At 48.0% G+C, this 27764-nt stretch overlaps 1 protein-coding gene across 18 annotated transcripts; it reads right to left on the minus strand.

Moving 5' to 3' along the window:
• Window positions 1-7244: 7244 nt before the first annotated feature.
• SLC43A3 (solute carrier family 43 member 3) lies at window positions 7245-27755 on the minus strand. 18 transcript variants are annotated; one of them, XM_016920896.4, is made up of 14 exons: window positions 27674-27755; window positions 26855-26919; window positions 26254-26619; window positions 25806-25935; window positions 24243-24289; window positions 21557-21633; window positions 21232-21324; window positions 17996-18135; window positions 16821-16918; window positions 15181-15354; window positions 14863-14979; window positions 10220-10406; window positions 9461-9584; window positions 7245-8193 (listed from the first exon to the last, which is right to left on the minus strand). In XM_016920896.4, exons 3-14 carry the CDS (start codon window positions 26435-26437, stop codon window positions 8089-8091), a joined length of 1476 nt encoding a protein of 491 aa, XP_016776385.2. In that variant the 5' UTR covers window positions 26438-26619; window positions 26855-26919; window positions 27674-27755; the 3' UTR covers window positions 7245-8088. The 18 variants fall into 18 exon arrangements, with proteins under 18 accessions (XP_016776385.2, XP_063640089.1, XP_063640082.1 ...); XM_063784019.1 differs by having other exon boundaries at window positions 26254-26656; window positions 27674-27747; XM_063784012.1 differs by having other exon boundaries at window positions 25806-25974; window positions 27674-27691.
• Between the last annotated feature and the right edge of the window lie 9 nt (window positions 27756-27764).

Genomic DNA, 27764 nt, shown 5'->3' on the forward strand with positions numbered 1-27764 from the left:
CATTCTTGGCTCTGCTGCCCATAAGCTGGACCTCCTTGGCAGTTCCCTCATCCCCCCAGTCTCCTGTTGCTCATCTGTGAGTTGTTAAGGATGACCACCTTGCAGATGTTGCAGGGCTTGAGGAGGACCAATTGAAATGTGGTGGTACAATAATCTACTAAGTGCCTGAAACATGGTGCCCCCAACAAACAAACAACAATGCTGAATATTGTCCTATGTTAGGGATAGAAAAAGCAAGGCTTGGAAAACTTAAGTGATAGTCCAAATTTTGCATGCCAGCAAACGGTGGAGCTTGGAAAAGAACTCAAAGTCTTCCGTTGGCCATGAGGAGAGATTTTCTGAGCCTCTTCTGCATAAATGCTCATTACCGTGTGAGACACATCACAGTCCTCACCATCAGGGAACTAGAAGCTCAGAGCTGGGATTGTAGGTTGAATCTCTCTGTCTCTCTCTCTCTCTCTCTCCTCTCTCTCTCTCTCTCATGTCCAGTATTTACTGAGCCTCCATTCTGTGCTAAGTAGGGTACAAAGTTCTCAGGATACAGTAGGCAATACAAAATATACAGTTACTGCCTGCGTGGAGTTCCCAAATGAAAGCCTAATGGAAGACACAACTGAATATTTTTAAAATCCTATGATGGTACATTAAACTGCAACTGTGACAAGCTCTATGCCAGAGAGGTACCTGGTGCTATGAAAACCAGTACTAGGTAACAGTACAGAAAGGAAGGGATATCTGAGCTGAGAACTGAGGGAACTATAGGAGTTAGCTATAGGTTGGGTAGGACACATTCCACAGAAACACAATAAAACTGTTTCACAGCCAGGTGCGGTGGCTCATGCCAGTAATCCCAGCACTTTGGGAGTCTGAGGTGGGCAGATCACAAGGTCAGGAGTTTGAGACCAGTCTGGCCAATATGGTGAAACCCCGTCTCTACTAAAAATACCAAAAAAAATTAGCTGGCGTGGTGGCACATGCCTGTAATCCCAGCTACTCGGGAGGCTGAGACAGGAGAATTGCTTGAAGGCAGAAGTTGCGGTGAGCCGAGATCGTGCCACTGCACTCCAGCCTGGGTGACAGAGCGAGACTCTGTCTCAAAACAAACAAACAAACAAAAAAACTGTTTCACTGTCATGTAGCGTACTTGACCTGTAATGTGATTTTGCATATGTAATAAAAATTAGTAGCTGCCATTAATGAAGGACCTACTATGTGCCAGGGCCAAGCACTTTTCACGTAGAGCCTTACTTATCCTTATTACTCTCTGAGGTAGGCATTATAGGTAGCAAACAAAGGCACTAAGATGCTTCATGACTCCTACAAGGACACCCAATCTAAGAACGTGATAACAGGACCCAGATCTGTCTGCCTGCACTCTTCCCCAGCCCAGGCCTCTGAAAGGAATTCATAGCCCTGCCCCTGGTAATTGACATTTCTGTGCGCTTGGATTCTCTCCATTGACTGCTGGGGAGACAAAAGTATCGCAAAAATTGAATATGAAGATTGATATTTTTCATTGACTTTGGCTTAAGATTTGGGGTAATTCGAAAGTCTTTTTTTTTTTTTTTTTTTTTTTTTGCCTTTGAAGTTTTCCCATTCCAAGTAATAAAGAACTTGTGTTGTTTTGTTAGGTGGAGACAAGCTAAAGCAAGTGCTTGCAGGGAGGTTTTCTATCCTGAACTATAATAGTGGCATTCCAGACTCCACAAGGTGTGAAGTGTGGTGCACGCTCTGAAGGGCACACAGATGTTACTAATAACACCTGCAGCCACACACAGCACACCTGCTACAAGCCAGGTGGTTTATATTGATCACTCACTACATGCCAGGTCCCCTTTGAAGTGCTTGACGTTCATCCAGCCACTCAATCCTTACAACTCTATAAAGTATTCCTATTGTTACTCCATTTTACAGATGAAGGAGCGGAGGTACCAGGAATCTAAGTGCCAGAGCTTGTGTGGGGAGGAACTGGAAGTTGGTCTTGGACAGTCCATCTCCAGAGCCCAAGCTGCTGCTACCTTTTATTCCCAAGGTTACTCTCTAGTCCTTGCAACAAACCGCCGTGGTACCTATTTCCATTACAGGTGAGGAAACTGAGGTTCAGGGTGGTTAAGGTCACACAGCTGATCAGTGCCTGCAAAGCCCAGAGCTTTCCCACACACCCTACTGCTCTAGCCAGCCTGCAGGCCTGGGAGGTGACACTGGACCCAGGAAAGAATATGCTGAGGGGCCTGTGAGCAGATGTTTGGGATTAGAACATAAAAACTCGAAATTGGGCCGGCCGTGGTGGCTCACGCCTGTAATCCCAGTATTTTGGGAGGCCAAGGCGGGAGGATCACGAGGTCAAGAGATCAAGACCATCCTGTCCAACATGGTGAAACACAGTCTCTATTAAAAATACAAAAATTAGCCGGGTGTGGTGGTGCACACCTGTAGTCCCAGCTACTCAGGAGGCTGAGACAGGAGAATTGCTTGAACCGGGAGGCGAAGTTTGCAGTGAGCTGAGATCGTGCCACTGCACTCCAGCCTGGTGACAGAGAGAGACTCTGTCTCAAAAAAAACAAAACAAAACAAACAAACAAACAAAACACCTCAAAATCCCTGGAGGGTCTGGTGTGAACACAAGCCATGGTCCTGGGTTTAAGATACACTCAGACATTGTCCTGTCTGTGAACTCCTTATCACCAGAGGACTGGATCTTATGCCTGGAAGCCTGGATGGAAAATGTTCTTCCCAAAGAATGTCAGAGGAATGACTCACTGCTGTGCCCATGTCACACCTGAAGCATTTGAGAGTCATCTATCCCCTGAGGGGCTGGCAGGAAAAAGGGCTCCTAGACATAACCACTGGGACCATCACTCCAAGCTTTGAATTTGGGGAGGACTGCTTGAGCCTGGGAGGTCGAGGCTGCAGTGAGCCATGATCTTGCCACTACACTCCAGCCTGGGTGACAGAGTGAGACCCTATCTGAAACAAACAAACAAACAAACAAAACCACGTGGCAGGAGGAAGGCTCTCAGGGCAGAAAGATGAGAGCTGTGCCTGTGGGTTGTTTCTCCTGCTTACTCCCTCTCGCCCATTTTCCCTAGAAATCATCTCTGATTCTCACAGAATAGAAGTGCTCTTAGCAGCACCTGGGCAGGACCTGCCAGCACCTTCAGCTAAAGCACAGTTAGCACCAGATTATGGATAGTGATTAGCGGGTATGAGGTCATTCTCTGGAATATCCCAAGATGCTCTTTTGTGATAAGCCCACTTGACAACAGCTCGCCTTCTGAGTGTTTTTATTATTTGCACTCTCCAGTCTGCTGACCAAGGCTGCCCTCTGGCTCACCGTCATCTAGGACCCCCACACAGGCAAGGAAGGGGAAAGGGAGTAAGGGGTGGATGGGGATAAACAAGGCGTGGCAGAACCACGAGATGGGGTTGTGAGCAGCCATTTAAAATCATGTTTTTGGCTACTATTTGATTACATAAGGAAAAGCTTATGAGATCATTTAAATTATCACATACATCCAGTCAAATGACGGGAGGGAACATACCAACATGTTAACCATGATTATCTCTGAGTGGTCCAATTAATGGTGATGCGTCTTTTTCATGTCCCTCTTTATTTTCTCATCTGTTTTAAATGATATCTTTCTTACAAGAGAATAAATGCAGGCTGGGCATGGTGGCTCATGCCTGAAATCTTGGCACTTTTGGAGGCCGAGGCAGGAGGATTGCTTAAGGCCAGGAGTTCAAGGCTGCATTTAGGTATGATGATGCTGCATTCAACCTGGGCAATAGAGCAAGACCCCACCTCAAAAAAAAAAGAAGAAGAAGAAAGAAGAAGAAGAGGAAGAAGAAGAAGAAGAAGAAGAAGAAGAAGAAGAAGAAGAAGAAGAAGAAGAAGAAGAAGAAGAAGAAGAAGAAGAAGAAGAAATGTAAAGTAAAGGTAATGTCTAAATGAATGTGACCTTGGGAGCCAGACAGACCTGGTTTAAATACCAGCCCCACAATGTGCTAATGGGTGAACCTGACTTTCTTCATCTATGAAATGGGGCTGATCATATGCACTTCCCTGGGCTGAATAGGCTTAAAAGGGATCATCACACAATTCCTATTTCATGCTGTTGGCTGTCCCTTACACGGCATGTGTTCTCCCCCTGATGGAAGGGCCCAGCTTGGCACTGTGGGGGTGTGATGGGGGCCAATTCACCTCCAGTTCCTCTCTACTGAGGCTAGTTACAGGAAAGAAGGGTTGCATTGGAAGCCCGTTGCTGATTGAAATCAAAACTTGTGAAAGCTCTGAGTTGCTTGCTTCCTCATTGGTTCCACTTGAGGAAGAAGTTGCAGGAGGCACCAGGTACAGTGGCTCACACCCATAATCCCAACACTTTGGGAGGCCAAGGTGGGAGGATCACTTGAGTCCAGGTGTTTGACACCAGCCTGAGCAACAGAGTGAGACTCCCCAATCTCTATAAATAAATAAATAAATAAATAAATAAATAAATAAATAAAAGATTAGCCAGATGTGGTGGCATGCGCCTGTAGTCCCAGCTACTCAGGAGCTCAAGCAGGAGGATTGCTTGAGCCTGGCAGGTCGAGGCTGCAGTGAGCTGAGATCACACCACTGCACTCCAGCCAGGGTAACAGAGTGAGAACCTGTTTCAAAATAAATAAATAAATAAAGTTGCAGGAGGAAGGCTCTCAGGGCAGAACAATGAGAGTTGCGCATGTGGTCACTTCTCCCACTTACTCTCCTCTCGCCCGTCTTCCCCAGAAATCATTTCTGATTCTCACAGAAGTCTACTGTACACTTCCTGGGGAATCCAGGCATCTTTTCTTCCTTTAAATAACAGTTTTATTGAGGTATAATTAACATACCATAAGTCCACCCATTTTCATCACCCCAAAAGAAACCCCTTCCCCATTAGCCATCACTACCCATGGCCTCCACACCCAGGCCTACCCAATCATGAATCTACTTTCTGCCTCTACAGATTGGCCTATTCTGGAAATTTCTTTTTTTCTTTTTTCTTTTTTTTTTTTTTTTTTGAGACGGAACCTCACTGTGTCATCCAGGCTGGAGTGCAGTGGCACGATCTTGGCTCACTGCAACCTCCACCTCCCAGGCTCAACCAATTCTTGTGCCTCAGCCAACCAAGTAGCTGGGATTACAGGTGCATGCCACTACACTCGGCTAATTTTTAGTAGAGACGGGGTTTCGCCATGTTGGCCAGGCTGATCACGAACTCCTGGCCTCAAGTGATCTGCCCACCTTGGCATCCCAAAGTGCTGGGATTACAGGCATGAGCCACTGCACCCTGGCCCGATATTTCATATTTAAATGGAATCATTAGCAGTTTCTTGTGTCTGGCTTCTTTCACTTAGTCTAATGTTTTCAAGATTCATCCGTGTTGTAGCATGTGTCAGTACTTTTTTTGATTGCCAAATAATATCCCAAATATGGTACATTTCCTTTGTCCGTTCACCAACTGATGGACATTAGGCATCTTTTTTTGGCTTTAATATATCATCTGTAATGCTAGCTGTGATCTGTTCAACCCACCACATGCCAAGCACTCGACCTAATTTGTAATCCTTACAACAGCCCAGAGAGGCATGTCTATTTCTCCCACCATACTGACAAAGAAGTGGTCCATCCAAAGTCACAGAGCTGACAAAGTAAGTGACAGAGCTGAGATTTCCAGAAGGGTTTTTTTCCACTGCACCACACTGCACCTCCCCCACCCCCATGTGTTTTTCTGGCTCCTTCTAATTGGTTCTGAGGCCAAAACAAGAATCCACTCATTCAACGATCATTCATTCAACAAGAATTAGCTGGTACCATGTGGATGGTAAGCACGGATTAATTAGAGCCAGGCGAGAACAGACCTTGCCTCCTGGAGTATGCTGCCCAGGCAAGGGGTGGGAGGGTCATGATGTGGAGGCAAATGCCAGTCACCAGGAAGGGTGTGACCAAGTGCCAGGGACTCAGACATGCTAGAAAGCCTGAGTAATGATTTTTGGAGAAGATGACATTTTGAGCAGGATCCCAGCAGACCAGATGGATTTCACAAGCTGAGGCAGGGTGAGCCACCCACGCAGAGGAACTGGTGCACACACAGACCCAGAGACTGGGAATCTTGGTCCACAGGGATGGGCTCTGCCCCGCTGTTGGTAGGAGGTAAAGAGGGAAGGGGATAGGTTGAGATCACACTAGTGACAGCCTTGAATGCCAGGCTAGCATCTGGGTTTTTGTCCTGTGGACAGTGGGGAGCTGCTGAAAGCTTTTGAGCAGGGTAACAAGACCAAATCCATCCATTAGATTTAGACGCTGCTCATAGACACCACTAGAACTTTGGTGTCCGCCCTCAGACCCAGGCTCCTGGGCCCCTGGAAATTACACCCCGACGTCCACAGGAAGAAGGAAGAGCTGGGTTTCAGACCCTTCTGCATCTTTATAGCCCCAGCACCCAGGACAGGGCCTGACACGTGGCAGGTGCTCAATAAACATTTGTTGAATGAATGGATGGATGAACCTACCTGCCAGCCCCCTGCCTTCCACCCCCATCCCCCTGCCTCCCACTGTTCTTTCCTAGTCCCTCTCCTAGCAAGGTGGGAATGAGACAGCGGGTGTGCCCCAGATTCTCCCATCCCACCCACCTGCCATCTCTCCTCCTGCACCCTCAACTTCTCCCTCCTTGCCCCCGTCCTCCCCAAGGGTCATGAGTAAACACAGGAGCAAACCCTCATGTGCTCCTACCATGTGCTAGGCAGTTGCAATGACTTTACATTCTCACAATCGCCATCAGAGACAGAAATGATTAACTGCACTTTGCAGGTGGGGAACTAGTGACTCAGAGTGGTTAAGGGGCTTGCCCAGCTGCTGAGGGGCAGAATTGAAACTCAAACTAGAAATTTCTGATTCCATCCAGCGCTTCTAGCTGGGGGTGTGTAGTGAGGAGTAGGGTTCTGCTAAAGTTAGTTAAGGATGTGGAGAGGAAGAGGAAGCAGAGGGGTTCCTGGGGAAGTCTCTGGGCCCACATCCCAGGACCAGCGGGGTGAATCATAGTCAGGGTTCCTGCCCCACCTCTGGGTCCAGCTGCCACACTAGATGTGTAGCCAGATTCCCTACCCTCTTCTCATGCCAGGGTAGGGCCTCCTCAGAAACATACACATACACACAAACACACACACACACACACACACACACACACACAGCCCAGGCCCAAAGCCTAGAGAGATGGAAACAGTAGTTGCCTTAGACACAGAAGCTTTATTTTTCTATAAAATTATTCCCGAGAGAAATTTTCTTTTAAATGCCCAAAGTAAATAACTTATATCCCTTCTTGAAAACATCCCCAAAGATGGTCTGTCAGAAATCCTTCGGTCAAGCAGGTCAGCTGGCTCCCATGGCCCTTGGGGTGGCCTGACTCTGTCACTATTCCTAAAACCTTCTAGGACATCTGCTCCAGGAAGAACTTTCAACACCAAAATTCATCTCAATTTTACAGATGGGAAAAGTGATTCTGAGACCAGATCAGGGTCAGGCCAAGGTCATCCAGCATCAGTGGCTGGGCTGAGACTGGGCCCAGAGAACCCTGTCTGCTCCTCTTTTTCCCAGAGCTGTGAGTTCTCTAGCCAAGGCTGCACTCTTGAGGGAGAGCCAGGAAGCATAGCTGAGGCCATGACAACCTCACTCTTCACCTGAAAATTTAACCCGTGGCAGAGGATCCAGGCACATATAGGCTTCAGAGCCAAACAGGCCTAAAGAAATAGTTGACACACTTCCTCCCCCAGGTCATCTCCCCTGGAGTCAAGGGTCTGCCAAGGCTAAGTGCAAGGAGACACTCCTGTTTTGAAATAAAGAAGTTCCATATGCCTTTGCTTTGAGTCTGTGTGATATCAATCTGCTTGGCAACTGAGATTCTTTTCTTGCTGCTCAGACGTCCTTGTGTGTCTTTATTTTGTGTCTGTGTGTGTGTGTGTGTGTGTGTGTGTTTTGCTGGGATAGGCAAAGTCTTTTGGGACACGAGGTCCTCAAAGGTGGTGGAAGATGAACAAAACCATCCTCAGGGCTGAAAGGTGAGGGCTTCTGAACTATGCAATTGCAGAGGGACTTTCTTTCCAAGTACGGCATTCCCGATATACCAGAAAGGGATGGAAGAATGTCAGAAGAATGGCAAGCATGAACATCACATTCACCTGCAGGGAGAGCAGAAGTGAGGTGAAATCCAGGAATTCTGAACAACAGAACTGTTGCTCAATGAAGCAAGCACTGGTCCATTCCATGACCAATGAAGGGACCAGAAGTCTACCGAGTTTATATTCTACTTTTCACCCAGACACTATGGTGCCCTGGAGGAAGGACTTTCAGTTACTTTTCATTCTGCACTATCGGGTGGGGTAGAGGAGGAATATCAAGCCCATTTCACAGATAAAGAAACAGAGGCCTAGCGAGCATTCAATGACATGTTCAAGGTCACATGGGAAGCTGGTAGAGGCACCAGCTAGAATACACAGCTGATTACTAGGTCACCTGATGTCACAATCAAGTCATTCGCCTCAGATTTCAAGTTTACTCTTTTGGCCATGCACAGTGGTTCACGCCTGTAATCACAGCACTTTGGAAGGCAGAGGCGGGTGGATCGCTTGAGGCCAGGAATTCAAAACCAGCCCAGGCAACATAGCGAAACCCCAGTGTCTATCAAAAAAATAAAATAAAATAAGCTTGGCATGGTGGCACATGCCTGTAGTGTCAGCTACTCAGGAGGCTGAGATGAGAGGATCGCTTAAGTCCAGGAGATCGAGGCTGCAGTGAGCCGAGATTGTGCCACTGCACTCCAGCCTGGGTGACAAAGCAAGATCGTGTCTCCAAAACAAAAACAAAAAACATTTAGTCTTTCTTTTCTCCAAGTGATGGATTTAAACTCCTACTCTAAGATTTGCTGCTTTAAAAATAAAAAATGAGGCAAATAGAGCTGTACAGTGGTCAAAACACAGAATTCAAAGTTGACTTTTGCTCCTTAGCTGGTGCCTCTGAACACATAAGTAACCTCTTTGAGCCTCAGTTTCTGCAAAGAGCAGGAGACTCATGCCCACCTCCTAGAGCAGGACCTCAGAGCATCCCTCCAGGTGTAAGGACACAGAGGTGAAAGCACAGAGCTCCTGTCCCTGGGGCCAACTGTGGAAACTCTGCGTGGGCCTAGGGCAGAGGCCAGGGTGGGCCTGCACTCACCACACCTTTGAGGTCTCAGGATTTTGCTTGAAGTTTCGTGAGAATTCCCCACCCTACTCCAGAATGTCTGTTTCCCCACACACACTAATACTTTTGCCCCAAATACTTGAATAACACAGACCCTTTGGGAAGCTGCACCATGCTACATACCCAGGCCATCACAGCCAGATTTGGGGCAGCCAAGGCCTAAGGCCCAGGCCTCCTGCCAGGGATCCCCATCCTCCCAGTACTCACGTAAAATGGGTCATTCTGAAGGGAGCCTTTGATGAGGGTGAAGATGGGGAACTGGAGCAGAGACACCACAGCCGACAAGGCCATCACCAGCCCAAAGAGCTTGCCAAAGTGCTCTGAAGGGAAACTGGGGAGAGAAACCACAGGGGTTCCAGTGAGCTTCAGGGACCCTCCCTCCAAGCAGGAGCCTGGCCTCTGGGGGCTGTCGGCCGCTTGTCCCCAGCTCCCCTGTCCTAGGCCTGCCCTCCAGCCACACCTGTCTGGCCTTTCCCTCTTCAGCTCTGCTCAGACATTTGACCCACAGAACCCAGAGAAGGCACATGCGGGGCCCTGGACAAACAGACAGGACCTTCCTGCAGGCTGCACCAGGGAAGAAAAGACAGGCATGTAAATGGATGGCATGCCAGACAATGCACGCACTAGCAAAGGAAGTAAGACTAGAGTACTAAGGGCACAAAGAAGGGAAGACACTTTTCCATCTCTTCCCTGGAGAACTGAAACAGAAGTGGGCCTCAGAGGATGAATACGAGTTCACCAGGTAGAAAACAGAGGGAGAGGGCACCGCAGATGTAAAGGCTCAAGTGCATGAATGTTCTATCCTTCCCACCACCTCTGGTCTCACCCCCTCCACACCTGCCCCCAAACCCAGTCTCCCGCACCTGACTGCCTCCAGGCCCCGCCTTGCATCCCAATTTCTTTACCTCCAGCTTCTCTTTGCCCCAGTGTGTCCGTCTCCACAGAGCCCGCCCCAAGGCCACTTACGCAAGGGTGAGGAAGGCCGCGTTGCTCCCATAGAGGAAGGAGCGGCTGATCACTTGCAGGATGAAGGTGAGGTACTGGAGAGGGAGGACGGGGACTGAGGCACAGAGGGCGAAGCCCAGGCACAGCAGGGATGTCAGGGCCAGCGAAGGCACCGTCGAGCAGAGGGCCACCGCCAAAGTGGAGGAACCTGGGCGAACAGAGAGGAAAAAGAAGCTCTCTGTAGGCCAACCCAACAGAAGTCAGCAAAGAGCCAAGGAAGATTGGAAAAAGGGGAGGAGCCACTATCCATCCACTGTCCCAACAGAAACCTGGGAGTCATCCTCGAATCCTTTCCCCACATGCCCCACCTCAAATTCATCAATAATGCTGATCATTCACCTCCTACATATCATTCAAATGTGCCCACTTCTCTCCAACCCCACTGACTCATCCTAGCTTTAAACCACCATTAACTCAGTCATGGATTACTGCAATGCCCTCCTGACAGGCTACACATCTGCCCCTCCCCGCCCTGAACATGTAGCCAGATCGTCTTTGTAACACTACTGGTAATAGCAAAAGACTGGAAACAATCCAAATAGTCATCAGTACAGGAATGCTGTGGCAACTACGCTGCAGCCATGTAATGGAGACCCAGGCAGTGGTTAAAAGGCATGAGAGGTCCCTGCTACAGAGCACCCTCAGGATAGAGTTACATCAAAAAAAAAACTCTGCAGAATAGTGTATACAGTATACTACCTTTTATCTAAAAGAGAGGGAAATGTATTGATATGGTTTGGCTGTGTCCCCACCCAAATCTCACGTTGAATTCTATCTCCCAGAATTCCCACGTATTGTGGGTGGGACCCAGTGGGGGAGGGTAACTGAATCATGGGGGCCAGTCTTTCCCACGCTATTCTTGTGATAGTGAATAAATCTCACGAGATCTGATGGGTTTATCAGGGGTTTCCACTTTTGATTCTTCCTCATTTTTCTCTTGCCACCACCATGTAAGAAGTGCCTTTCACCTCCTGCCATGATTCTGAGGCCTCCCCAGCCATGTGGAACTGTAAGTCCAATTAAACCTCTTTTTCTTCCCAGTCTCAGATAGGTCTTTATCAGCAGCATGAAAACCGACTAATTCATGTATATACACCTACACAATGTTTATATTTAAAAAAATAAAAATGGTTACCTAAAGAAGAGGAAAAGGGGTACAAGAAACAGAGAGGGAAAGTAAACTTCTTTGAATATATCTTGTTTCACAGTTTTACCTTTGGGAAAATGTAAATGTCTGATATGTAAATGTTTTACAAATAAAATAAAATAATAATAGGAAGAAAACAAGTAAAACAATCTTTAAAAATCAGAAACAAAATAAAATGAAACCAATGAACATAACTCTATACCAAATTAGTGACCCTTAAAATCAGTAATTTGGCCCAGTGTGGTGGCTCACACCTACAATCCTAACACTTTGGGAGGCCAGGGCAAGAGGATTGCTTGAGTCCAGGAGTTAGACATCAGCCTGGGCAACAAAGACCCTTCCCCTACAAAAAAAAAAAAAAAATTATTTTAAATTAGCCAGACACGGTAGTGCCTGCCTGTAGTCCAAGCTACTTGGGAGGCTGAAGGGAGAGGATCGCTTGAGCCCAGGAGGTTAAGGCTGCAGTGAGCCATGATCGTACCACTGTACTCCAGCTTGGGCAACAGAGTGAGACCTCATCCCTAAAAATAAAAAAGAAAATATGGCAATTTGACTGTACATCTCTAATGGGATATATCCTAAGGATGAGAAAGGAATAAGGAAGGACAGAAAAAAGGAAACAAAGAAGTAGCAACAGTATTTAGCAATTGTATTGTTATCAAGTAACATCAATATTGGTAAAACCAGTAATTATATTTAAAATACTATATATGTGTATGTACATTTATATATGCATATGTTAGGAACCAAGATTATCAGAGGAAGAGAAAGGGCTACAAATGTAAAATCAAGGAAATAAAAATTTGAATAAAAATATCAGTATTATTTATGATATTTTTCTTATAAAAAATTATATATATGTTAACTCTATCCAAAACCCAAAAGCAGTGACAACCCAGGAGCAATAAGAAACCTCAGCATCCAGACTGTAGTCTCTACCATTTCCAATTAAAGAAACCCAGGGCTAGTTGGGAAAAATGACAATTTCATGTCTAGGACAAGAAACACACCTAGTGAAATGGACCTGAACATTTAATTGTGTTAGAAAGTAAGGAAACTCTCTAGAAATAATGTGATTTCATCTAAAAGACACAGATTCTGGGTTGGTAAAGTTTTCAATGGCCAAAGGTGAGACAATTTGAGCATCAAGAAGAATCATGACAGAACAGATTAAAACATGTCAAATATATTTTAAAATGAAATATTATAAAATAAACAATTAGTAGCCATCCCTGAAGGTCACTAGGGCACCAACTCAGATTTCAAACTGGTAAATAAATGTGTAAACCAAGCATTTATTTCTGGGTAACAAAATAGTAAGGAATGTTTTTCTTTCTAGAAGAATTCTAGTGATTAAAAGCAGAAGATAGAAATAGAAAATCATCCTTTTGGCCAGGGGCAGTGGCTGTAATCCCAGCATTTTGGGAGGCCGAGGCAGGTGGATCACCGGAGATCAGGAGTTTGAGACCAGCCTGGCCAACATGGTGAAACCCCATCTCTACTAAAAATACAAAAATTAGCCAGGTAGTGGGCGCCTGTAATGCCAGCTACTCGGGATGCTGAGGCAGGAGAATCGCTTGAACCTGGGAGGCGGAGGTCACGGTAGGCTGAGATTACGCCACTGCACTCCAGCCTAGGCAACACAGTGAGACTCTGTCTCAAAAAAAAAAAAAGAAAGAAAAGAAAAGCATCCTTTTGCGATCCTAATGAAATAATGGGCCTAGGCATTGATCATTAATGGCTCCTAAAATCACTAAGTATATGGTTGATGGGAAACTTTATAGTGGATGGATCAGACTCGCAATGTCTAAACCAGTTGATCAATCTTAACATCGTAACAAGACAACAGACACCAGGGGCTGCTGACAGGAGAACAGAGGAAACCCATAGCTCTACCGCTGAGTTATCCACGGCAAAAAAAAAAAAAAATTAAACTGCGTTTCCTCCAAGCTTCTAATCCTGCTGTTTACAGGAAATACCCAAGGAAAGGAATACTTTTAAATGACACATTAAAACAACGCCAAATCCAAAATATGGGGAAATGACCCAGTTTCTTCAACAAATAAACAAGAAAAGGTTGGGGGGGGGGGGACTGTTCTAGATTTTAAAAGCTATAGAAGACACAGCAACCAAATACACTGCATGGACCAGGCATGGATCCTAATTGGAACAAACCAACTGTAAAAGGATGTATTTGAAATGATTGGAGGAATTTGAACAGTGACTGCACAGTAGATGATATGAAGAAATTATTGTTATTTTTTAGGTGTGATCATGATTTTATGGTGATGTTTAAGTAAAAGAGGCCTTATTTGTTAGAGATACATTTATGGGTATAGAGAAATATTTACGGATGAAATGATACGATGTCTGAGATTTGCTTTGAAAACTCTAGCAGGTGTGGGAGAAGTAGGTGCATGGGTGGAGGAAGGGATAGATGAAATAAGTATGCAAAATGTTAGTCTACTTTTGTCCCTCCTGACCCAGCAGGTTAAAATACCTCAGCATACCTCTACTCCTCCAACCAGGTCCAAGGATCAGGCCAAAACTCCCTGATGTGGTAAACAGCCTGACCCCTTCTTACCTCTCTCTCTCCAGCCACTTCCCTAAGATTCCCCAGTGCTCTGTGCCCTAGCCAGCCCGACTCATCTGCCCAGATTCCTCAATGTTTCACTCTCTCATTCACCATTTTGACCCCACTGTGCTCCTGGGCCACTCTCCAAGGCCCCACCTCTTCATCTCCTCCCTCCTTACTCATCCTTCAGGTCTTGGCTTAGGTGCCATTTCCTCCAGGAAGCCTTCCCTGACACCAATCCCATCCTCACCTAGAACAGATTATGTGCGCTTCTTTGTGCCCCCCATGGCCCCCTGTGGGTTTGCTTCACGGATTATAACTGCCTGACTACCTGCCTTTCTCCACCCTCTAGACTAAGAATACCTTGAGAAAAAGAACACATCTATCTTGTCTGTCATTGAATCCCTGGTGTCTGGCACCATGGCTGACACATAACTATCACTCAGTGACTAGTGTTTTAATGAACGAATGAGTGCAACTAGACAGGGTTAAGAACAAAAGAGAAGACCAGGCATGGTGCTTCACGCCTGTAATCCCAGCACTTTGGGAGGCTGAGGTGGGCAGATCACCTGAGGTCAGGAGTTCAAGACCAGCCTGACGTGGTGAAACCCCATCTCTACTAAAAAGACAAAAATTAGTGGGGGATGGTGGCACACGCCTGTAATCCCAGCTACTTGGGAGGCTGAGGCAGGAGAATCTCTTGAACCCAGGAGGTGCAGGCTGCAATGATCTGAGATCACACCACTGCACTCCAGCCTGGGCAACAGAGTAAGACTCTATCACAAAAAAAAAAAAAAAAAGAGCGAGAGAAGATGTCATGGGGTAAATGAAGACCTCCCTTCCTGGTTCCCTGACCAGCCCCTGCCCTCCCCCGCATCTCACCTGTCTTTCTTGCTTCCTTCTGGTACTTCTGTTTAAGCCGGTCCATGAGCAGGCCATTCCAGGGGGCACACAGCACTCCGAACTGAGTGAAGGCAAAGGCATTTGTGTAGGTGCTGACTGCAGAAGGAAGAGAGAGGTTGGTTGATGAGAAGTTTCCAAAACTCCCTTCCAGGCAGGGACTCTCCCACCTTACCCTTGTCTGCACGTCCCTCCTCCCCACACCATCAGACCCTCCTCTGGTGTGTACAGCCCTGCTGGGAGGCTCTGTGTTCCCAGCTGGGACATGCAGATGGGCTACCTCCCAGCCCTACCACATACCTCGTGCCATGTCCCCACCGGCCATGTTGGTCAGCAAGGAGTTGAGAGTGCCAATGAAGAGGTAGTGCCACAACTGTATCACAGACAGCCACACCAGGTGCCAGGCAAAGCGCCGAGAGAAAGCGTAGCTCCAGAAGGAGCGGAGTTCCTGCTTCTGCCCTGCCCCTGGGGTCTCTAATGGGGAGAGGAGGATCTGGACGTGAATTACGAGGAAAGTGGACAGGTAGGATGGGGAGTGTGGAGGCTTCAATGGAACATTTCAGATCCGGGCCCACCTTCTACCCTTGGCTCCCAGAACTCACCCGGCATGCTCTGCACCTGCCTCGGACTCACACATCCCCACCTCCCTGCTTTGTCATGTTGGCCCTACCACCTTGGATGACCCTCTGTGTTCTTCTCTGTCTATTGAAATCCGATCTGTCTCTCACAGCCTGGTCAATGACACTTCTTGCAGTAATACCTTCCTGATCTTTCTCAGCAAGAAAGGTGAAAGGAACGACAAGGAGAGGAGAAAGTCAGAAGGGAGAGGAGAATGAGTGTGGATACTCTGTTCTAACCTGCTCCTCAGCACCTCCCTTTCTTTTGATACCAGTATCCTGAGTTTCTTTGGGAAATCTTCCTCTACCCTAATCTTCATGGTCCAGATGGGACTGTGAATTCAGTGTTCTCTTCCTCTCTCAAGGTTAACCAATGAGATGGTTCCTCCTAACAAGGCAGACCGGCCATGAGTTTAGATTAGGACGGACTTAATCTAAAATAGGTCCTACACCCTGGCAATTTCAATGTCCTCCCTTGATTTTGGAAGCTTCCCAGAACCCTATTCTTCTTTCTTTAAAATAAATAAATAAATACATGTTTTGGATCCAATTGTCAGATGGTAAAAATAAAAACAAAAAAATCTTATTCTGTATATTTAAGATATACAATATGAGGTCATAGGATACATATAGCTACTAAGATGGTTACTACAGTTAAGCAAATTAACATATCCATCATCTCACATTTCTACCTGTTTTGTGGCAAGAGCAGTTAAAATCTACTTGTTTAGGAAAGTCCCAAACACAATGCAGTTTGATGACCTACAGTCTTCGTGCTGTGCATTAGATCTCTAGGCCTGTTCATCCTGCTCATCTGCTCCTTTTTGTCCTTCGACCTGCATCTCCCATCTCCTCTCCCACCCCGTTCTTATTTCTACTGTAGCTAGCTGCGGTTTGTGATGTGTGTAACCAAAGACGCGGAACAGAGAGGAAGGAAAGGAAGCAGTGATAGAGTTGGGACAATAAGAGAGGGCGGACCCAGGAGACCTGGAGAAATGGGGGCACTGTACCAGACTTAGTGCAATGGCATCACAGAAGAGGGCAGAACCGAGGAGTGGGGGGAAGGGAAGGCAACCCATGGAAGGCGGGCTTCAAGGGGTGGGGAAGTGATAGGATGCGAAATAGAGAAAAGAGGGACAGAAAAGAGACGAAAGCCCTGGACCCTCCATTAAGTGAGAGGGTTGGGAAGATGCCTAAGGCCCTTTTTCTGTCCTGCCTTTCCTGATTCTGGGTCCCTGGGGGAGCTCTGGAGGTGAGGGGCCAGGAAAGGCACAAGGAGAGGCTTGGGTCTGGAGGACAGATGGGTTAGCCAGCAGGGCTCACCTTCCTTCGCTGAAAGGAACTCCTTTGACTGTAGCTCCCTGTTTTCATGCTCAGCTGTTTCCTTCTCTTCCTTTGTGGTGCCATTCCCAGAGCACAGGCTATGGAAACAAAAGCCCCACCAGCAAGGCCAAGGACTGTGAGCCGAACCTAAGACTCAGACTGGAGGGAATAGTATGGTGAATCCCACATTCCACCGCACTTTGGAATCACCTTTTAGCCACCCTGATGCCCAGGTTGCAGACCAGACCAGTTAAATCAGAATGTCTGGAGGTGAGAGCCAGGCTTCCTTTTCTAAGATCTCTATGTGAATCTAGTGATTCTAATAAGCAGCAAAGTTTAGGAAGCATGAAAAGAGTAGGGCAGGCCCAGGTTCAAATCCCAGCTCTGCCTCTTCCTAGCAACAGAAAGATGGCTCAGACTTAACCCTTCTGAGCCTCATTTTTTGCATTTAGAAAATGGAGATAAGGATATCTCAGAGGATTATTGTGAGGATGAAATCAGAGAGCACATGGGGTCTGACAATTAGTAAGTGAGCAGCAAAGGAATGCCCTTCCTCTACTCCTTGTGGCAAATGACTGCAAAAATGATCACATTTCTTCACCTCCTCTGTATTTCCCCCAATTTGAATGAGACTGCAGCTCTATTTCCCCATGCCCTGAATCTGGGCCAGCCTTGTGAACTGCTTCAGCCAAAAGAATGCAGCAGAAGTGGTTGTGCCAATTCCAAGCCTAAACCTCAAGAACGCTTGTGCATTTCTGCACTCTTTCAGAACCCTGAAATCACGGTGTGAATGAGCCCACGCTGGCTTGCTGGAGGATGACAGCCACGTGACCCAGGCATCCCTGTCACTCCAAACCTATGTGAGTGAGGCCATCCTAGCATAGCCAGCCCCCATGTAATCCTCCAAATGATCAGATGCATGAATGAGCCCTGTCAAAATCATCTACATCTGGCCCTGATCAGCGGAACTAGCCAGCTACCCACAGACCTGTGAAAAATAATAAATGCTTAACATTTTAGGCTGCTGAGTTTTGAGACAGTTTGTTATGCAGCAATAGCTAACAGATGCACTGCTCCAGTCCTCCTCCTCTCCTGTGATAGGTTTGCTTTGCCCTGTCCATCCCACCCTAGGGCCAATGAGGGGCTCTGGCCCACAATCACCAGATAGTCCTTACCCATAGCTGTAGTTGGGGGGCAGTGGGTATGGGATGTGTCCCCAGGGCATCAGGAGGAAAGTGCGTGCTACATGCCAGGTACTGCAGACAGAGATGAAGATGAAGGAGGCCCTGAGGCTGATGCCTTTTTCATAAAGAAGCTGCAGAAGGAGAAGGAAAAAGTCAGTGTCACACCCACGTTCACAGCAGCACTATTCACAATAGCCAAAGGATGGAAGCAAACTAAGGGTCCATCAGCAGATGAATAGCTAAACATAATGTGATCTATACACACAATGGAATATTATTCAGCCTTAAAAAAGGAAAGAGGCAACCATGCTGGCTCACACCTACAATCCCAGCACTTTGGGACGCATGAGGATCACCTGAGCCCAGTTCAAGACCAGCCTTGACAACATAGTGAGACCCTCACCCCTTCTCTACAAAATTTTTACTTAATTAGCTGGGTGTGGTGGCATACACCTGTAGTCCCAGCTACTCAGGAGGCTGAGTGGGAGGATTTCTTGAGCCCAGAAGTTTGAGGCTGCAGTGAGCCATGACTGGGCCACTGCATCCCAGCCTGGACAATGAAACATGACCTTGCCTCCAAATAAAAAAAAAAAAAAAGGAAAGGAAAGAAATTCTGACACATGCTGCAACATGGATGAACTTTAAGAGCACTATGCAGGGCCGAGCTCAGTGGTTCCTGCCTGTAATTCTAGTGCTTTAGAAGACCAAGACAGGAGGATTGCTTGAGTCCAGGAGCTTGAGACCAGCCTGGGAAACAGCAAGACCTCATCTCTACTAAAAATAAATAAATAAATCAGCTGGGCGTGGTGGTGCATGCCTGTAATTCCAGCTACTTGGGAGGCTGAGGTGAGAGGATATGATTACATGATTACATGCCTGTAATCCCAGTACTTTGGGAGGCTGAGGCAAGCAGATCACCTGAGGCCAGGAGTTCCAGACCAGCCCGGCCAACATGGTGAAACCCCGTCTCTACTGAAAATACAAAAATTAGTGGGGCATGGTGGCACGCACCTGTAATCCCAGCTACTCGGGTGGTTGAGGCAGGAGAATCGCTTGAACCCGGGAGGCGGAGGTTGCAGTGAGCCAAGATCCTGCTACCGCACTCCAGCCTGGGCAACAGAGCGAGACTCTGTCTCAAAAAAAAAAAAAAAAGGTTAAGATAGTAAATTTTATGTTATGTATATTTTATTGCATACAAAAACATCAGCAGAAGAGGCAGGGGCTGGAACCCTGTTTTCTAAGGAGTCCTAGTACAAGCCATCACCTACCATCCTGTAAGCTGATTAGGGACACCTGGTACACACATGCCCCCACCCACCCCAAGACACACCCGGCAGTAGAGGAGTCCTCATATGACCCATCCCCACAGCCGGTGGAGCCTCCTTGTGTGGCTCCCTAGAGATTTTCTAGCCCAGTGCCTTTTTTCCCCCAACGACAGCAAAGGCCTTTTGTTCAAAGAAAATTTTACACAAAAATTCATCTTACAAAACACACCAATGGGGAGCTTGCCAGTCATCTCCCTCTTTATTCTCCTTGGTGACTGGTATGACATCAAAGAGAATTCCTAAGTTCCTCAACAGCTCAGTTTGAAAACCACCGATCTAGCCCAACCTCCTCCCATTTTACAGAGAGTGACGTTGAGGTCCAGAGAGGTGCAGTGAATTGCTCAATAAATTGACAGAGTAAGCAGCAGCAAAGTCAGATTAAACTAAGAATTCCTGTTCCTGCTCCCTTTCCCCTTCCAACTCTAGAGAGACAGGAGAGAGGCTGGGCATGGTGGCTCATGCCTGTAATTTCAGCACTTTGGGAGGTCAAGGAAGGCGGATTACTTGAGGTCAAGAGTTCAAGACCAGCCTGGCCAACATGGCGAAACCCCATCTCTACTAAAAATACAAAAATAAGCTGAGTGTGGTGGCACGCCTATAGTCCCAGCTACTCAGGAGGCTGAGGCAGGAGAATTGCTTAAACCCACTAGGCAGAGATTGCAGTGAGCCAAGATCCCACCAATGCACTCCAGCCTGGGAGACAAAGTGAGACTCCAACTCAATAATAAAAAAAAAAAAAAAAAAAAAAGAGAGAGGAAAGAAAGATGAGGCAGCCATCTGGGTTCTCCAGGGGAAGGAGGGAGAACCCAGAAAGTGACTCTTATGCCAGGAGTAGAAAGGCTTGAGTGCCTCAGGGGCTCAGTCTCTGCATAACCCTCCAAACCTCCAAAGCTTATGGGACTAAGCTAGACTCATGTCTGGGTGGTGACTGCCAGAGATCCTCTTCTCTGCCCCCATAACCTGCAGGCAGTGCCAACTGCCTGTGAGCTAACACTAAGCCCAGAGAGAAGTCCCAGGTTGGATGGCTTGAGATCCACACTCTTCCCTTCCTTTCACTCAGCCATCTGTGGTGTGCTGGCTTTAGTCCTCCAGCTTGCTGCCTCATAATTGAAGCATGGTTGCCACAACTCCAGCTATCACATCCTCACACCGCAACATTCAATGAGGAAGACTTTGTTTTTACTCTGCTTTCACCTTCCGTCAGGAAAGAAAAGTCCCCTTGAATCTTCCACTATATACACTCCCTTTATCTCATTAAAAAGGACTGGATCATATGCTGACCTCCACCTATCACTAGCAACGGGTAAATGGATTGCCATGGTTGGCTTTGATCAATCAGGATTCATCCCCTGGGCTAAGCGGGTCACTGCCCAGATAAAACTGTTCGCAATGAATAAGACAGAATGGTTGTTGATTGACCTCTAATAGCCTTGGCAACAGTTCATCCCCTGATACCCCAACATCAGCCACTGGGACAGCTGGACAAGCCTCTGTGTCTGCCCCTGCTGTACCCACTAGCCACTTGCCACCTTCTTGTCCAAACTAGAAGCTCACAGTAGCAAACGCCCCACTCTAAAGGTCCCCCAGCCTCTACCCAACACTGGCCCAAGCACATTATGACCACTGCCACAAAAGCTTGGGCAAGTCTGAAGAAGGGGCTTAGCGGTTACAAGCTCAGGCTCTAGAACCGACAAGGCCGGGTTCAAGTTCCAGTATCATGGCTACTAGCTGCAGAACCTTCAACAAGCTTTTTAACCTCAGAGACTCAAATGCTTCATCTGTAAAATGGGGGTAACACAGTACCTACCTCACCGAGTTGATGGAGACAAATAATGCAGGTTCACAAGACAAGTGTCTGGCATATACAAGTGCCCAGTGAATGTAGGCTGTTGCTATATTTACCTTAATAATAAGGAAGACTGCCGAGGAAGAGTCAAATGCTCCATTGTACAGAGTGATGATGGTCGAACGGTGTTGGCCAAATAGGTTCCCAATCTGGGGATGATAGGACTAGCCTGGATCACTTATTTATTCATGAAACAGATACTTCCTGAGCACCCAGCATGTGGCAGACCCTCCTTATACCCAAACTCACCCTCCACCGCTAGAGCTCCCACCTCAGCTTGGGCCAACCCCATCTGAGGCAGCCAATTATAGAAAAGGGTCTCTCCTTCCCTCCACCTTCCCTCCACCCTGCCGAGTGCCTGGGATTAGGGAAGGCTCCCACCTGCAGGTTGGTGATGAGAAACAGGATTCCCCCAATGGTGAGCATTGGCATGGCCAGGAAGAGCAGCACGGCTGAGCCTGGACCATCAAAGTCAGAGGTAGGGTGGTGTCATAGTGCAACCCAAACATGGAGCCCCAAACTCTGCTCCCACATGCTCCAAATTCCCAACAATCCTGGTATCCAGGCCCCAATTCTAGCCAGCGTTCCAGCGTCCTTCAAGGGTTTTTAGGATACCGGCCAAGGCTTCCCCAGATATCTCTGTGGAAGTCTTCTGAGCCACCTTCTTCCCAACCAAAGTTGGTCCTCAGTCTGTGGCAGGCCAGGAAGTCTACAGACAGAGGCAGAGCTCTAAGTGAAGCCACCTCTCTCTTCCCTCAGTAAACCACAAGCTGCCTCTCCCTTTCATCCTTGACACTCCTGGAAAAGAAGACCCTGGACTCAGGTCCCTGGCTCAACCCTCTAGCCCATTCCCTAATTCATGGTATTGGCCTTGAGCTTCAATCATCTGTTTAATGGGAACAACAGTTCCTGCTCTTCCTGTCTCAGGTGCTATGAGAACTGAGTGAGAAAAGGACCATGGTCTTTTCTTTGTTCACTAAACTCTGAGCACTTCTTTGGTGCCAGGCATTGTGCTTGGCACTGGAAATGCAAGATGAATCAGATAGTCCTTGCCCTTAAATAGACTGACATGCAAACAAATGGTTATAACAGGTCTGGTAAGTGTGAGACCACAGCAAAAAAGCTCAAGAGCTGGGCTAGGGGAACCCTTGACAAATTCTTCCTCCCCAAACCAGACTTCTGCCCACCATTATTCTGGCCACAACCTATGCCTGTCCTATTATTTGCTAAAATGTTTTAAGTTGACTCACTTTTATCCAAAAAAGTATCTATTTTTAAAGGACACTTTATATCACTACTGTAGATGAAAACACTGGCATTGCTTGTCATGAATAGAAAGTAACTGTCAAAATAAATACAATGAAAGGAAAACAATGTTATTCAATTGTAGCTGGATGCATTTGACCTCAGAATGTTCAAAGCCTAAGACCTGCTCTTCCCATCAGTGTTAAAATCACACTGGCCCCACATGAAGACATTCTTTCATGAAATCAGAAGGACTGAAAGAGAAATAAAAAGGGAATAGCTGTTCTACCAGGTGATTTGATGTTTGTTAGTGTAGTTCACGTAGTATGCGTGTGCCCCTAACATCCTCTTAACTACCGTGCTATACCTTAAGAAGCACTGCCAAGAGCTAATTTTAGAGTATTCACACAGTTTACCATTCAATTTCTGTCTTTATAAAACGTACATCTCTCCTATTACTAAAGGTTGGAGACTCCTTTCACAATAGAGTCCTTATGGGCTCAATGCTTTTTTCAAAACCGAAAAGCCCTATATTATGGAGGAAGAGGAGGATTGTTGCTCAGACGATTTGCAAGCACGAGTCAAACATTACCCAGCCACCACCTCCACATTCAGTTGCTTAAAAATCATTTACAGGCTTTTAGAGTAGATGATGCTGGTTTGATAAGGAGAGTGGTTTGAAATAATTGGTTTGAGGTGCTGGGCCATCTCATGAGATCTGTGTGAACAAAGACACTCAGCCTCTGTGTTTGCCCAGCATGAGTGCAGACAATCTCATGATGCTGTCGGCTTTAGCATAGCTTACACACACAAGAGTAATGTACTTTCTTTCCTAAACCAAAAATTGAGCCACGGGTCTAACACTAGGAAGGAATATTGGGAGGCATCTCGTGGCCACCATAACCAAGGCAATGAGAGAAAGAAGAGTGAGGGATCAGGAGGCCTGCACATCAGGCCCACCTCCCACTTGCTTTCTCTGTGGCCATGGACATGTCTTTGCAAGGGGTCCTGCTGTGGCTTCAGTTTCTCCTCTGTGTAATGGGTGGAAGGGTGGTGGAAAATAAACCAGATTGGAGTTCCAGACTTAACAGACTGGTGAAATTTTAAAACAAAGATTTTGAGTACAATAGGGTTGTCAACTTTTACCCTGCTAAGTAAGGATATTTTCAAAATGGTCATTCATATAATCATTTCATTAAAAAGAGAAAGAGAACATTTTAACACATAGGAGAAGGATGTAAAGGTTTTTTGTTGTTGTTTTGTTTTTTAGGGTTTTTTGTTTGTTTTTTGGTAGAGTCTCACTTTGTCACCCAGGCTGGAGTGCAATGGTGTGATCTCGGCTCACTGCAACCTCTGCCTCCTGGGTTCAGGCAATTCTCCTGCCTCAGCCTCCTGAGTAGCTGGGATTACAGGCGCGCACCACCATCCAGCTAATTTTTGTATTTTTTTTAGTAGAGAAGGGATTTCACCATGTTGGCCAGGCTGGTCTTGAACTCCTGACCTCAGATGATCCACCCGCCTCAGCCTCCCAAAGTGCTGGGATTACAGGAGTGAGCCACTGCACCTGGCCAGATGTAAAGTTTTGAATAAATTCTACTCTCTGAAGTAATCCCTCTCCATCATCCTTGCTTTTCACATTTTCTCAACAAACTGTTTTCACAGACCAGCAATAGCTCAAGATCCTTCCAGGATTCTTTCAAGCTGCAGATCTCTGAATAACCATGTGGTCTGTATGTCTTGCCTATAGCCCTCTGCTCACACCTGCCCCAGCCACCAGGTGCCTCTGAGCTTGCATCCCTCCCACCCACCTGACAGCACTCACCTGCAGAGGTGAAGGCTATGATAAGTGTGGCGGTGGTGTAGAAAAATCTGAAACACATAACAGGAAAAGCAGAATATTGTCAAGGAGGGAGAAACCTGGGAGAAAAAAACATGATTCTGCTCGGCCAGCCCACAAGTGTAGGACTTGACCGCACCCTCAGCCTGGGATGCAACGGGCACTGATGCCTCTGAGCCCCAGGCTCAAAACCAGGCGCAAGAAGCCGCGATGAGATTGAGATGTGGTCCTGACCTCATGGACAGTGCATTTTGCTCATTCTTAGGCCCAAGGCTAGCATGGAAAGTCTTGGACAATGAACTCAGCTGACGATGTGAGTGGCTTGGGACTTAGCCAGGACAGAATGGGCAAAGCGAAGGTCCTCCCACCTGGAAGCCCCAACAGCCCAACCCCTTGGAGAAAGGGGTTAGTGCCTGGTCTGCAAATCAAGGCCTTGAGTTCTAACTCCTCCTCACTCTGTGACCTTGGGCAAGGCGCTGTCCTTCTCTGGGCCTCAGGAGCCTTTTCTATAAAAAGAAATGATCGGACTGATCTAGCTCAGAGTGCTATGATTTCAGGACTACAGTCCCAAGGTTATCAGGCTCCCTTAGCATTTGGGGGTCTTGTAAGGCATGGAGTAAAAAAAAAAAAAAGCAATATCCTAAGGCTGGAGAAGAGGGAGGGGACAAAGGAAGGGGAGGAAAGGGGAGGTAGCAGGGAGCCAAGGACCAAGAAGGACTGAGGTACAGTCATTCTGCATCCAAAGGCTTAAATTGTAAGGGACTGTCTTTACTCTGGCTATTTCCGGAAAGGCAGGCCCAGCCAGCCCTCCCGTCTCTCTCTCTGACAGCCAATCTCACATGTGCCTCCCTGGGAGCACCTGCTCTGAGCTGTATCAGCCCCCAGCAGGCCACTGATTACCACTGAGCCTGGCCACAGAGCACGAGATTAGGATGCAGCAACACACTGTGTGTGAGATCACGTCCCGAACCTTCTGACTCATCTGCACAGGAAACCCCCACAGTCTCCCCTCCAGTCAGAAGGGACCTGAAATTCCACCAGTGGCAATACCAAAGAAACTTCCTATTAGCTAAGCCCCTAGGGAGTAATTGGCTGTTGGGGTGGGGAGGGGGGGCGGTGAGGAGGATGAGGATGAAGCCTGGGCAACCTGGATGTAAGGCTGTGCAGGGGATGAGGACAAGGATCCTTGGGGTGAAGGAAGAGAAGAGCAATTTTAGGTTTTGCTAATTTTGTAACCCTGGCTCCAAGCCAGCCCTTACAGGAAGTCACCCTGGCCTCCGGCTCAGTTCAGCACGTGATAGGGAAGCCACATTTATGCAGAGCAGGGAACGAGGTAAGGAAATGGAAGTGGGGCTGTGGTGAAGTGGGCAAGTCTAGAGAGAGTCCCGCTGCCTGGGGCTGTTCCTAACAGCTGCTGGGAGCGAGCTGCAGGTGTGGTGCCTGGCAGGGTGGCCGGGCTGTCTGACTCTGGATTTCACTCCAAGCTAGGCTGCTGCCTGAAGGATTCCTCTCACCCACCTTTGCCTGGGCTGGGCCTTTGGGACTTACATGGCTATGAGGCGTGCCACGGTGGTCTTGAACCGGTCAAAGATGTAGCCAGTGGGGAATGTCATGAAGTTGTTCATGAAGGACCCCAGGGTGAAGATGAGTGAGAACCTCTCATCCTGGGCTTTGCAGTCTGGAGTAGAAAAAAGGTCTCCCATGCATCCCAGCCTTCCTGCCAAATGAGCACACAGGCTGGGCTCCCCTCCACCTCAGACAGCTTGTCGGTCGCAAACTTGTCCCTTAAGCTGAGTTGAAATGTGGCTGCCCCTAATTACCCCTCAGGAGCTGGTGCCTCCCTCCCAGGCACTTCCCAGATCAAGTGGGGTGAGAGCTGCTGACCCTTCCTCTCATCATAGAAAGAGGGGTGGGCAGGGGGCAGAGTCCTTCCTGCTCCTTGCCACCACGTGGGAACCAGACTTAACTTCCTTAGAAAAGTCATCCCTGCCCTTACCAGCCTGCCCTGTGGCATTGCCAATCGGCCCAGCATCTGGTCCACACAGATCCTTAAAGTAATCTTCATTCTTGAAGACAAACACTAGTGAAGGCCAGCCAAAGAGGACGCCAGCAAAGCCCAGGCATTCCAGCAGCCCAGTCAGCAGTGTGGCCACGTGCAGGGGCAGGCCCTGGCCCGCCATGAGCAGAGGTGGAGTGGATCTTCAAATCCCACTTTGTCCTCCTGGACGGATCACAGGCGCTGTAAGCCTGGCGTTTGAGCACTTGGAAAATTCCTCTGGCAAGCCAAGCACTTCCTTTCCCGTAGCTCTCTGGTTCTGTTTCAGGCCTGGGCAAAAACCATCAGCGGGTGATTCTCTGGATCCTGTAGAATAAAGATAGAGGCTGCTGGAAGAGGAGGCCTGCGGGAAAGGGAAAGGTAGACTAGAGTTATTTGTGAGGTGCATTAAGAGGTAGGATGATCATGGCCGCTGGCAGCAAATGTGGGGAATAAATACTCCAATACATCATCTTAGGCACTGCATTTGAGTAACCACGTGGCAAGTAGAGAGGCAGGTCTTGATGGCCACTTGGAGTCACAGGTGAGATAAACGACTTACCCAATAGCTCCCCGGGAGCAGGTGGAGAAGCGGAGCTCCTGCGCTCGAATTCTGAATACCGTCCCCTAAAATAATGACAGCAACTCAACCAGGTGCAGAGGCAGGGAGATTTCATACAGAAGACACAAACTCCCGCTGCCAAGTTGGTGTTATCTTCAGTTTACTGACAATGAAACAAAAGCTCCCACGGATTTCAGGAACTTGCCCAAGGTCACAGGGCTAGTTTAGTCACGACGCAGGCCATTCTACTGCCAGAAATACCCCCAACTCCCATGACCCTCGCCTAGGACTCGCAAACCTGGTCCCCGCCGCCCTTCCTCGCATCAACTTCTACCAGGAAAGCCTCCGGGGGCCGCTCCCCGCCAGCCTCCGCACCCCGCTCCAGCCTGCGGCCCGCCCTCCCCGCAGAGGAGCCCGAGGGGCCAGGCTGCGCTCGGCGCCCCATGGGCCCGAAAGGGGACCCTTCGCCCTACCCGCCTGCTCCGCGCCGGGGCTCTCCGCGCCCTTTCCGCACGGGCCAGGTTCGCATTCGCGCCTCTCGCAGCCCCTCCCAGTCCCCTGCTCGCCTCCGCCCCCTCCTGCCCGCCCGGAAGGGGCTGGGGCAGGCCTCCCACTCTCCATCACTTCCTTCTTCTTTTCCCTTGCTCACAGCCTCCCGCGCCCTTTTTACCTCTCCCTCTTGAAACTTCTCCCTCTAGAACCCCCTAGAACCCCAGCGGTGTCTTTCCCTCCCTCCTCGCTGCCTTTCAGCCTCCCAGCCCCCTTGCCTCTGCCTCCCCTAACCAAGTTAGTTGAATGCTGTTACTCGCTCAGGCCCACCTAGGGAAAATGTCACACACAGCACCCAGAGGACACACAGACAGCACATGAGGGCATAGGGACACACACACTCTATTTGTGCATTTTGCCT

The sequence above is a fragment of the Pan troglodytes genome, chromosome 9 (assembly GCF_028858775.2).
Source record: "Pan troglodytes isolate AG18354 chromosome 9, NHGRI_mPanTro3-v2.0_pri, whole genome shotgun sequence".
Taxonomy (NCBI): domain Eukaryota; kingdom Metazoa; phylum Chordata; class Mammalia; order Primates; family Hominidae; genus Pan; species Pan troglodytes.

Bases quoted from the DNA above. Each gene is read 5' to 3' on its own strand.
- SLC43A3 (XM_063784012.1), bottom strand. From the start codon at position 26,437: ATGGCGGGCCAGGGCCTGCCCCTGCACGTGGCCACACTGCTGACTGGG. The intron at 21,325-21,556 runs GTGGGAGCCTTC...TATCATCCCCAG, and splicing joins TTCTCATCACCAACCTGCAG to ATTGGGAACCTATTTGGCCA. The intron at 10,407-14,862 runs GTGAGATGCGGG...CTGTTCGCCCAG, and splicing joins GAAGGAAGCAAGAAAGACAG to GTTCCTCCACTTTGGCGGTG.